This window comes from Acipenser ruthenus, chromosome 6 (genome assembly GCF_902713425.1).
Source record: "Acipenser ruthenus chromosome 6, fAciRut3.2 maternal haplotype, whole genome shotgun sequence".
Classification (NCBI taxonomy): domain Eukaryota; kingdom Metazoa; phylum Chordata; class Actinopteri; order Acipenseriformes; family Acipenseridae; genus Acipenser; species Acipenser ruthenus.
Window position 1 is genome coordinate 39,712,646 of NC_081194.1, and position 13,010 is coordinate 39,725,655.

General features: G+C 35.4%; 1 protein-coding gene across 1 annotated transcript in view; it reads right to left on the reverse strand.

Annotated features, from left to right (window-relative positions):
- The window catches only part of galnt2 (UDP-N-acetyl-alpha-D-galactosamine:polypeptide N-acetylgalactosaminyltransferase 2), a 140,142-nt gene that overhangs the window by 76,734 nt on the left and 50,398 nt on the right, over window positions 1-13,010 (reverse strand). Inside the window, exons 2-3 of the mRNA XM_034921702.2 lie at window positions 2,125-2,218; window positions 854-1,007 (exon numbers count right to left, since the gene is read on the reverse strand). Of these exons, the coding sequence (XP_034777593.2) occupies window positions 854-1,007; window positions 2,125-2,218 (248 nt within the window). The remainder of the gene's footprint in view (window positions 1-853; window positions 1,008-2,124; window positions 2,219-13,010) is intronic.

Genomic DNA, 13,010 nt, shown 5'->3' on the forward strand with positions numbered 1-13,010 from the left:
TTTTTACTGGAGCAATCTAGGTAAAGTACCTTGCTCAAGGGTACAGCAGCAGTGTCCCCCACAAGGGATTGAACCCACGACCCTCCGGTCAGAAGTCCAGAGCCCTAACCACTACTCCACACTGCTGCCCAAACAAAAATTTGACTTGACTATTATCACTTCCCTTAAAGAGTAAGTAGTGGGGATCCGAAAAATACAGCATTATATGTCCCAACTTGTTGCTACAACTGTTTAAATAACGTACCTGTTATTTCTCTTTTCATCGTTAAAATCCTGACAACTTTTTACACTTATAACTTTAAAGTCTGTTACAAAGCTCTTTTCAAAATGTCCGCTCTAGTGCACGGATAGTGTAAGGATTATTGCCCACATTGTCAAACAGGTTACACAGCAATAATGATCCATGATGAGGTACGTCTTTAAAAAAACGTAACACAGTGTAACGCTATATTTTTCGGAACCCCGCTACTTACTCTTTAAACCCATTCCACACTTGTCTCCTTGAATTTCTTTACCTTCCACGGTGTTCTGTCTTCTCTTATCATCCAAACCATATAGAGGCAGAACTTAATCTCTTAGTACATTCTAACAAGACAATTGCAGCTGATGCTTTCTCAATAAGATATGAGAAACAACAATGATGTGTATTAAGGCACCCATATAAGACAGCCAGAAAAGTACATTCCTAGAATCATATACTCTCATGTGATTTATGTGATCCACAGACGTGTACTTAGGTCTGCACAATATCCCCATCACCAAAAATGATGTAGAATAACTGAACGTGGGTTGTTACTGGACACAGATTACTACTGTACTTGCTTGCAATATACCGTTTAATGCTTGAACTTACTGATCATGTCTTGTGTCTGGTACACCTCTATCCATTTGTAGCTTGTCACTCTCAACTTGGTTAAATTTATTGCGAGCATAAGGATCCTGGCCAGGTTTGACTACAGTAGCACCAACATACAATTCCTGGTTAAAGTCCTGCCACCTCCTTTTCCCTGTAATGACAGAAAAAAACAAATAGATTTTCGTACATGCCGATTTACTGATTTAATTTTACACTTTCATATTCTTGAACAGCAGCATGTTTCATACTTGGGCACTACTATTACATTGACTCTTTTAGCGGCTTTTGCACCAGCACATTTTGTTTTCTGAAAAGACCATATAAACCTAGCAATAAATATGAGAAAGTATATGGTGCTAACAAAATAATTTCAGTAAACCTTACCCATACTGCCATCTTTATGGTAAAGGTGAATTTGATTTTTTACTGGTAATTTACTTGATGCTGTTAATGAAGGATATTTTTGCATTAAGGACCTAAGTCGACACTGAAAACACACAGGAATAGCAGCAGTTGGTACTCAAAATGTAAGACAATGTGTCTAGTTTCTGTGAGTGATTTTTGTATATAAAATAAACAGCAAACATTAAAAATTGTTTTGCTTTATTTTTCCAGATAAATATATATTTTTTCAAAAATGCACTCAGCAACTCAAGCTCCCAGAAGCAACTCACGCATGTTCCTTCAACAGGAAGCACAGCACAGAAAAGTGCAAAATTCATCCACTTTCATTGTTTACAAATTATAAGAAAAATAATGCCACACATTTAACATAATGTGTGCATCGTTCACATAGGAAAATGTAAAGAAGTCATTTTCCTGCACCCACGATGATGCTAGTAAATAAAACAAAAATTTGATTTTTGATTTTCTTTGATTTTCTTTTTTAAATTATTTACATAAATCAGTTTGTTCTTTTAACAACATGAAACAATTTCTCACATGCTGATTTGACCAACAATGGACTTGGACTCCCTTCTATGATGCATCAGATTCCAAGTTCTGTTGGAAATTAGCAAAATGTACCAGACGGAAAAAATGCTGAATGCTAATAAATAAAAATGATCAAATCCAAGTTGTAAGAACTCTGTCTGGCTTAGTCCAAGAAGCTCTTTGTTGCCTGGTTAGTTTTTTCCTCTCAGCCAATGAAAATGTTTTGTTTTTTTCCACTTCTACTCTAAATAACTTTCAGATTAATCCATGGCACCTGGTTCATTTTCCATTTTGAAGGTCCTTACAAATGTACTAAATAACAAAACCACACATACCTGGAGGTAGTGTCTCCAAACTGTGTGCTTTGTCTTCTGCATTGCTGCTGTGCGTTTCTTTCCTTTTCAAAGACTCACTGCCATTCCAGTTATCCTGAAAAGTAAACAGAATACACTGAGAACAATCTTTCAAGGATTCAGGTTGTTGGAACATTTTATTTAGAGATAAAATTAATGGACTAAGAATTAGAAAAGGCTTTAGAATTTAGTCCACAGAATGAATTCAGTATTGGGACAATTTCTGGTTGACTGTGGGAAAGGAGGACAAATGGGGAGATGCCCTGCTGGTAAAGTACCTTTTATCTCCACCTCCTCCAGAATTGCAGGATAGAAGCTTAACTCTAGAAACAGGTTTTATGTTTTTTTTTTACAACACTTGTGTCCTGCTCTAGGTGTTACAGGGAAATAACACTACTGACCAACATTTCCTTCCCACAGTAGAGATTTCAAAGAAACTGTTAGAGGTATGTGCCTTTTCCTGATTGGTTTAAAGAAAAATCATGATGTCACTGAAAGACTGCATTTAAACTGAAAATACTGAAATGTTCTTTGTATTGCTGTGATCCTTGCTTGGAGAGAGGCTACCTGCAAACTGTAGTCACCATGTAACCTATAAGATGTCTACTTATCTGGACTGGAAAAGAAGCAGCCTGCGACTTCTCTTTCCTTTCTTCTTTTATTGCTTACCTCAACACAGGTGATATTGCCTTAGCTAGTAATTGCAAGAATGGCTTTTTCTTCTAGTAAACATGTTTATCATTTGGCCCCTGAACATTTGGAAATTTGCCAAAGCACAGCAATCAAAACACAGTCGCCCTCCGAAAGCCTCAATACAGATGCTGTACATTTAATACAGATACTGTACATTCCATACAGGTACTAAGCTCATTCAGTCAGGAAAGTTATAAATAGAGCACACTAATTATTATTATTATTATTATTATTATTATTATTATTATTATTATTATTATTATTATTATTATTATTATTATTATTATTGTTACCAATTGTGAGAACAAAGTGGAGATTTTTTTTAATTTTTTTTTGTTTCATTTTTAATTTTTTTACATTTTCCTAAAGCTGAAGTGGTCCTGTTAAGCTAATAGTAAAGCCTGGAATGGACAAAACTGATAAGCAATGGGGGTCCAGTCCTGTAAGACCTTCAAATGTATTGCGAATGATGCATATTGTCTAGACATAGTGCAAAAGACCAGAATGCAAATTGATAAATCAGCTGATACATCAGGTATAAATACATTTTAAACAATTAACTGCTCTATCATGCATGGGTTAAAAGTAAAAATAAGCAAACAATGTGTGAAAGAGACAACTTAACTGGATGAATGAGAAAGATTAAAAGAAACAGAGGAACTGACAACTGATTTATAATGTATGGGAAGCAGCAGTAAGAAGCACTCTCAGGGGGGTGAGAGTGGTGTTGCTCAGTCTAGGTGAATGACTGAACAGCTTGGCTTTCTATTCATTTCCTCAATCCACCAAGTGACACCTCAACACTAATTCATTACCTACAACAACCCCCCCTCCTCAGTAAACAAGTATCACACAGCTGTACAATACAAACAGGATGCTTTTTTTAATGCCCGTTTTTAGGACTATGTGGTACTGAGGCCTCACCAAATTGGCCATAAGCAATGCTCGAATGCATGACAAATGCAACCCAAAAATCCAAAATCCATGGATACCAAAATGTTTTGCTTGATTTTTGTAGATCTCATCAACATCTATCCATATGCACAGTACAGATGGTTGAACATATGTAATTGCATATTTGGTCATTTTACTGAATGTGTATTCCCAGGCTATTTAGAAAAAGCCTAGCCTTGAATCCAGGATTGTGTGGGTAAATCTTGATTGGTAACTGCTGTACATCAAAGCTCTTTTGTAGTATAGGTCAGTTCCAGTTATCCTGGTTGTAAAGTAAAGTATCAGAGCTGTGCTCATAGTTTCTAGTAACCATGTGCATGTAGTTACTGACTCATGGGATTCCTGTGCACACATCAATGCCAGACAGAACGTTCAGTTCCAAAAGCAGAGTTGCCCTGAACTGCATTCTGTGGGTTTTTAAAACCTGTAACAAGGGCATTGGATTTGAGTCTGAAGTTTTAGGTTTTGTGGATCTTAGATTGTGATTACTGGGGCTAAAGAACATCTCACTTTCAAATGCATCAAAGCACAGCTGCAGCAAGCCAATGGCAACATTCTGCAGAGTTGATGAAAATCCAAGCAAAGCAAGGACAACTGCAATAATGGACTTGTAGCCTGTTGTGATTATTATCTACCCTGCATGCTAAATGCTCCCCTCTTAAATCCTTATTTTTTAGAATGATTATAAAAGCAAGATATACAATGAATTGGAGAAATGTTTAGTTTGAACTGGTTCCATAAAACCCTCTCTACTTTGGTTGTTAACTCCACTTGAAACATTTCTGTGATGTTACCCTTTGATCTTTTAGGTGATTAATTAACTTAAAGTGGCTGAGGGGATTTGAAGAGAATGGGAGTGCGGAGGTAGATATACTGTTGATTAGTGAATCCAGTTAGTGATACGAATCCACAGAAAACTGTGGATTTATTAACAAAACCCACAGTGAGTCAGAACAATTCAACAGAAAAGCGAATACCATTTTATTATGCAACAGTCATTTCAACAATTAGTATTACATATTTCAAACGTAACACTTAGAAAAGGGCTTTAGTCAGCCGCTAATCCGGTTTACTGACTTAAAAAAAAGACACAAATCACAGATGTAATATACTTTTTTTAATGTACACCACATTCCATACCTTCCCACAGACTATTGTCTTTGAACCTGTCCTTTTATATCTGCCTGGCTTGTTAAAATACAAACAGGTGTATTAGTTTACCTGATTGCCAGTCAATCAGCATTCTGGGATAGCTATGGCATTCTGGGAAATACAGTTTTTCATTCCTTGTTTAAACAGCAATAGATATATTTCTTTTTTTTCAGGAACAAAAGCAATTTCATCATCACTTTGTAAACCTCCATCAATTACACAGATTTTGCATTTCGTTCCTGGCTTTAAAACAAGCTTACAGCCCACCTACATATGTTTTGAAAACTGATCGCTTGCAATGATATTTAGGTCTGCATCTGTTTTATGTTTGGCAAAGCCATCAATAACATTCCTCTCTGTTCCTGCTTCAGTCCTTTGTTTTTTGCATTTTAATTTTTCTAATGCCACTTTCATGTTCTACATCTAAAAACAAAGAGCTTGCACTATTTTCACTTACAACAGGCACTTTTGCCTGTGTTAGTGGGATTTCAAACTCAAACTCAGAGGAACTCATGAAAACATTGGCGCAATGTAAGAGACAAACATTTGAACTGTTTGAACTAAGCGTAACAAAAGGAGAGAAAACCAAATCCAATTTCCAAATTAACAATCAACTGAATCTCATTATGTAACAGGTATCAATTAGGAAGAAATGTTTCAAGTGGCATAAACAACTCAAATTGTTGAATCCGGTAACCACTGGTTACCTCGCTCCATTTTGAGGTTTCTCCTCTAATTACTCGTTCAGTTTGAGAATTAATCTTTTATGCGGGACTTTGTCAAAATCTTTCTGGTAATCTAAATAAACCATATCGTATGCTTTGCAATTATCCATTGTCGATGTTGCATCCTCAAAAAAATCAAGCAGGTTAGTTAGACACGATCTCCCTTTCCTAAAACCATGCTGACTGTCTCCCAGGATACTGTTACCATATAGAAAAATTTCCATTTTGGATCGTATTATAGTTTCCATAAGTTTACATATAATAGAAGTCAGGCTTATTGGTCTGTAGTTACCTGGTTCGGTTTTGTATCCCTTTTTGTGGATCGGTATTACGTTTGCAATTTTCCAGTCTGTCGGTACAACCCCTGCGTCAAGAGACTGTTGCATGATCTTGGTTAGCGGTTTGTAAATAACTTCTTTCATTTCTTTGAGTACTATTGGGAGGATCTCATCTGGCCCAGGGGATTTGTTTATTTTAAGAGCTCCTAATGCCTTTAACACTTCTGCCTCTGTTATGCTAAAGTTATTTAAAACTGGATAGGAACAGGTCGACATGTGGGGCATGCTGTCCTTATCCTCCTTTGTAAAAACCTGTGAAAAGTAATCATTTAATATATTTGCTATTTTTTTTTCTTCGTCTATGATTTTGCCATTCGTGTCTCTTAGACATTTAATAATAATAATAATAATAATAATTTATTTCTTAGCAGACGCCCTTATCCAGGGCGACTTACAAGATATCACATTATTTTTATATACAATTACCCATTTATACAGTTGGGTTTTTACTGGAGCAATCTGGGTAAAGTACCTTGCTCAAGGGTACAGCAGCAGTGTCCCCACTGGGGATTGAACCCATGACCCTCTGGTCAAGAGTCCAGAGCTCTAACCACTACTCCACACTGCTGCCCCATTTAACCTCCTCTTTGAATGTTCTCTTGTCAAACCACATCTAGTAGACCAAAATGCAGACTAGATCCTACAAATCTGTACTAACTTAATCCTGATTGAAGCATACCAAACAAATGATCCCCGTAATTGGTTTAACTGATTGGAAGTTAGACCGATAATGACGACTAACCTACAGCTATGGCCAAAAAGTTTGCATCACCCTATAGAACTAACTCATTTTGCTTCAGAAATTCTAATGAAACCTGCTGAATAATGTTACATTATTATATTAAAATGACATACAGCTTTGTAGTTTTTCCATATACTTAACGAAAAAAAAATGACACAAATGGAAACATTTGACATTTAGAAATCTAACATGACAGTACTACTAATATGGCTTCCGGTAGACTTTTGCGATATCATTTTGTAGTTTCTTTGATTACATGATGTTAAATAAAATATCTAAATTATGTCTCAATCCTAAAATTCTAGGTGATGCAAAACCTTTGGTCATAGCTGTATAAACCCTTTACTAATCCGACATGTGGAATTCCATGACAGATACATATATAAAGGGATCCCTATAGAAAAAGAAAGACACATTTTTATTACACCAGTGTGATTCACGCAAACATATTTAATTTCTAGGGGGGCACCGGCAATTGGTAGCCTATCAGCATGGCATCGATATACAGAAAATAAATTACAATGGGCTATTGGCAGTTTTTGTTATTTTACACCGATATTCATGCTTGAATTTCTTTCAGCACAGAATTTACTGTTTGGTTTGGCATGTTTACTAATAACCTAAGAACACCGAGACAAACCTTGCAAGTACTGTGCAGCGTGCGATCAACCTGCAGTAAATATGTCTCAAAAGAGTGGTGTTTGGAATTATTTATAATAGGATAGCAGAGTTGTGTGCAGCAGAACAGACTTGATGCTACATTAAATTCAATGATGAACATTTTTTTAGGTTGAATCCTAAATAACATTGATGGTTTAAGTTATTGTTGTTATTATTATTATTGTTACAATAATAATAATAATAATAATAATAATAATAATAATAATAATAATAATAATAATAATAATAATAATAATAATAATTATTATTATTATTATTATTATTATTATTATTATTATTATTATTATTATTATTATTATTTATTATTATTATTATTACAGAATCTACTTCAAAATGACCTTTTGTAATTTTTGTTCATCTTGCTTAATCTGCATTTAAGCACAAATTGATGATTGTGCCGTCTTTTTGTTAAGTAACAAATTCAAGTTTTACAATTTTGTAACCATAAATTTAAATTAAGATATTTTTTTTTTGGTTAAGTGAACAATTTAAGGTTGTGCTGCTTAAAACAAATGCATAACTTGCTGTAAAGCACACAATATAATTGTATTCATTTTCTGAATTTAATGTAACAAGTAAACAATACCTGTTCATTTTTGTCATAAATACAACAATCAAATGATGTCTGTTCATTTTTTAACATTTATAATTATAACACAGTTTAAATATAGTCCCTATGTCTTGTTCTAGTAGTTTACAATCGCTTACCTGCACTACCTTATTATTATCTTATTATCGGTATCGGCCAAGAAAATTTTAATTGGTGCACCCCTACTAATTTAATGTCTTTGTGCCGATATCTCTCACCTTATTGTGCGATATTTTATTCTCACAGATCTGACTGCCTGAATGTGACAGACATAAGAAATGTACAGTATAAAGATTTCAGATGTATATGTCATTTCAGGGGAAAAATTCTGCTGTCTCTGCAAAACATTGCAAGCAGTAAACGCTTCAGATGAGCAAGCGTACCAAGTTAGTCTTACCCTTCACAGTACTAAGTTAATCCACTTGAACAGGATCATCGCTGCAATCAGGATCTTGTTTAATTTGATTTGGCAGATGATCCACCTGTGATGATTGTACGCTACAAATCGGAATTAGCAGGTGTACTAAGTTTAGTCCAAACAAGTGGACTAAACCTGCTTAATTCACTTGTTACACATATCAAGTGGACTAAATTTGGTATTCTGCAATTGACCCTTGAAGTCTATTTTACTCTTGCCTAGGGTGTCTTGACGAAAAACATGTGGTAACACCCGTGGTAATCTATGTGAAAAATGCACTTTTCTGAATGCAGTACGAGATGGTGCATGTACAGAAATTAAATGTGTTTCACACAGTACAGAGTAGACAGATGCAATTATAAAACTTAGATTTATTGATATTAGAAGTATTATATGTTTTTAGTTTTTAACATTTATTCAAATTTCACTTTGATCATTTACTGCTGTAACTTATCTGTAAATATAAAAAATAAAATAAAAAAATTAACAAAACAAGCAGGACGGAACTAAAGGCAGAGTTCAGAATGTTAGTAATATCTTTGGTGTAAGTGTGCGGCGCATGCCTCAGACTCCATTCTGTTTTCATTCGGATCCACCTGTCCACACTTGGAGTCATATAGCTGTACCAGTACGAAACTTGCTCTTGTGTTCGGTACGTATCGATGCGGTCATCCCGGTACCCCACCAAGTCCAGTGGAACAGACGTTGCGATACCGTTCCGCAACGATACCAACATAAAAATGCAAGTGTGAACAGGGCTTAAAGTTGCTATAAGGATAGCAGTGTCATAATTAAAATAATCTCAGATAAAATATATTAAAAATGACACAACAACCACCAAATCAAGTGGTCATTGGCAAAACGGACCGAGACCACCTCTTTAGGTGGACTTGGTACAGTTCGTTTCCCAAGCAGACTTTGTTGTTCACACGTCACACCAAATGTACCAAGTGCGGACCAAACCCTTTAAATGGACCCAGTGTGAACACAGCCTAAGACGTATACAGCTTAGAATTTAGCACGATATTTCTCATGACGTTAAACAAATAAATAAAAAAGGAGCAGGGCTCCCAAGTGGAGCATCCAGTAAAGGCACTCTATTCGGAGTGCAGGATGCGCCTTATAGCTTGGAGATCGGTAGTTTGAATCCAGGCTATGTCACTGCCGACCGTGGGGGGGGGCGCACAATTGGCCAAGCGCTGCCTGGGCGGGGAGGGTTAGGTTGGCTGGGGAATCCTTGTCTCACCGTGCACCAGCAACCCCTGTGGCTGGCCGGGCGCCTGCAGGCCTGCCTGTGTGCAATTCAGAACTGTGTGGTCCTCTGACACGGCGGGCTTGCAGTGCGAAAAAAAGCAGATGGCTGACAGCACACGTTTCGGAGGATGCGAGCGCTCATCTTCGTCTCTCCCGAGTTAGTGCGGGGGTTGTAGCGGTGAGCCGGGTTGAATAATTGGGCAATCCAATTTGGGATGAAAATCCGGGGTAAAATAATTGCGAATCCAAAAAAAAAAAAAAAAAAAAAAAAAAGAGCTACGTGACCAATTGAAAAAATGTTGGTGTTTGGATTTTTCGAATGGACCACTTGCCACATTTTTTCACAACAGCATTTTGAAACTAATTTGTAGGTCTATAACTATATTTAGAAAGTAAAGTATTTATATAACATACCTAACTTAATGAGATTCCTGGGCTTGAATCTTTGCTACCAGTTCATCAAGGAGTGTTGTCATTTTACGTATTGAAAGTTGCTGATAGCAAAGTTCTTGTTTCTTTTGCTTAAAGTTTTTTTTTCACATTCTGAATGCTTTGTAGATAAATGTCATCTCAATTTTGCAGGATTAAGAGTTTTCTTTGACAAAACCTCCTGAGAAATAATGCACTGGGTTGGGTCGTCCTTGGATCCAGTATGTAAATATCAGTGCTGGTCCACGCAACCGTTACCTCGTGTAGCAAATGAATCTACCCATTTCTAACACAACTTATTAATAAAAAACTGTGGGGGTAATGTTTTTTTTATTTTTTTTATTTTATTTAGTCATTCCAATCGAGTTAGGAATATTCAATACATTGTGCTTCTTTTATGTGGAGCAAAAAGGCTGAACAGTAAAAACAAAACAAGCAGTAGAATGAACACAGATTATAAAGAGGTGCATTTACATGAATGCTGGATCTAGATTTTGTTTTTAAATAATATCTGTAATTTTGACAAATGTGCCTTCATAATGTGTAACAGTTATTTAGTTAGTATTTGTTTCACATTGGAAAGCTGTTTCGGTTAATGGCGACTTTGAAGGCGATGCTTGGTATTGCATCAAAGGGAGTTGTAATATATATAATTAATTTATAAACACACCCGTAATAAAAGAAAACAGATAAAGGGGAAAAATGCAGACTACATACATATCTTACATATAATGTGGTTAAAGCTGTTTGTTGTGTTGATTAGTAATACATATTGTAGTAGTACAAACACGTGATTGTGTAAAAATGGGTTTTTGCAAGAACTGAATTTTGAGAGTTGTTTGCAGACCACCTGGAGTTTACTCACGGACCGCAGATTGGAAACCACTGTTCTAAACACTTTAAGGCACATCTATAGTCGTATAGCTCTGCAACTGCAATTCTAGTCATCGTTAACACAAAATAAAATCAAACTAACCCTCATAAGACTCAAGTCAATGTTACTGTACACAAGTGGTGTGTAGAAAATCCTGTAAAAAAAAATGACAGTATGTACTTCTGTGAATTAGTTAATGACCTAATTTTTGGCTGGCTTAATTATGGAATTGAAAATAAATAAATAAATAAATGTCAGTTTGTTGTTTTTGGCGATAGGAGCTGCGGAGACTAATGAATACCACCTGTCTAAGACACAGAGGGCTCTAACAGCATCTGTGCCAAAACAGTCTTCATAAATCTGATCCATTTTATAATCTGAAAGTGGAAACTAAAAGTCATTAAAGAAAATAAATAAGAAAAAATGTAAATAATATTATGTTTAGAGCCTTCGCTAAATAGCAATATAACAGTATGCACAGTCTGCTGATTTGTATCCGCTTAACAGAGTCTGCTACGTGTCGTCAGACCTTGCGAAGTGTTGCTAAGGAACGCTCACATGTGTGTCTGTACAGTACAGCATGAATTCAAAACAAAAAGAAAGTCAGCAAAAGATTTATGTTTCTCAGTGCAATATAATTGAATGCCTGTAAAGTTAACTGTAAATATACCGGTATGTCTAGGCTTGTTTTTGTGTTACAACTTTATTTAATTTTATTTACTGTGAAATACTGAAAATGCACCGGTCAGTCTTCATGGTTTACTGGACTTCATTTTTTTGGAAACGATTCTACCTATACATTTATATAAAAATTGGCTTTAAAAAATAATGCTGGTTATTTCACATTTCTGCCATTTCAGATCTGTATTTTTATGAAATAAGAAAATGAAAAGCTGTTTGTTGTATGGCTTTTTAAATGTCCACAATAGAACTACATTTCTCTGATTTGTCATGCTTTGGTCACAATTGAGCTGTATTTTTTTTTTTTTCTTTTTTTTTTTTTTTAAGATTTAGGTAGGGCCTCAATGATCATAAATACTAACTCAAGAATTGTGTTTCGCTGGTGACACTAAAAATAGCAATCACCAATGCCTAAAATAACTAACTTCTGTTCCGAACTTCACTGTAGGAGAATATAGGCAACATATTTAAAACTTGCTTAACAAAACTGCTTGCTATCCTAATCTCTCCCCACTACTACAAGCCGAATCGGTTTGTACAGAGTTGTTTAGCCTGCAAGCGGGCTGCTTGGAGTAAATGGTGTGTAAAAGACAGTATTGCATGTTAATGCGACTTCAGCGCTAAAAAACTCTATACAAACATTCACTGTTAAATTTCATTTTTTTTAAATGTGTGGTGTACCCAGATTATCTCTTTGTTTTATTTATTTTATTTCGTTTCCACAAAAGGAGCAAAAGCAGACAGTATTTTCTTTTCATGACCTAGCTACATTTTTTTTTTTTTTTTTTTAAATGTACTCGTGCTGTATTCGTGTTGTTTGCTTCGCTCCCAGTGTGCATAGCCCTTAAGTCTAGGTCAGCGGCATAGCTGTCAGCCATGTGCAAAAATCTTGATCCCTCACCAGCACTCCTCCCTCCCCCCTCCAAAACAAATTCTAGCGGTCTAGGTTAAGGTTTTTCAGCAGGGGTCTCACTGGTATGAACACTTAGGGGTTGACATGTATACAACAACAACAACAACAACAGCCTTATGCTATATTCTGAAGGTTTTCTTTGATTAACAAAATGAGTCATAATTATGAGATCAGAAGTCAAAATGTTTAGATATTAAGTCAATATTTTGATATACAAGATTATTTTTTTTTAATGTTCTTCCATATAGGCAATAACCAGAAATGTAAAATACCATAAATTTAAAAATAAATGTAGAAACATTTCATTTTACCTGCAACTAACTGTACACCACACATTTAAAAAAAATGAAATTTAACAGTGAATGTTTATATGTGATTAGTTTAACATGTAAATCATTCAAAAAGAATACATCTACACATATTTA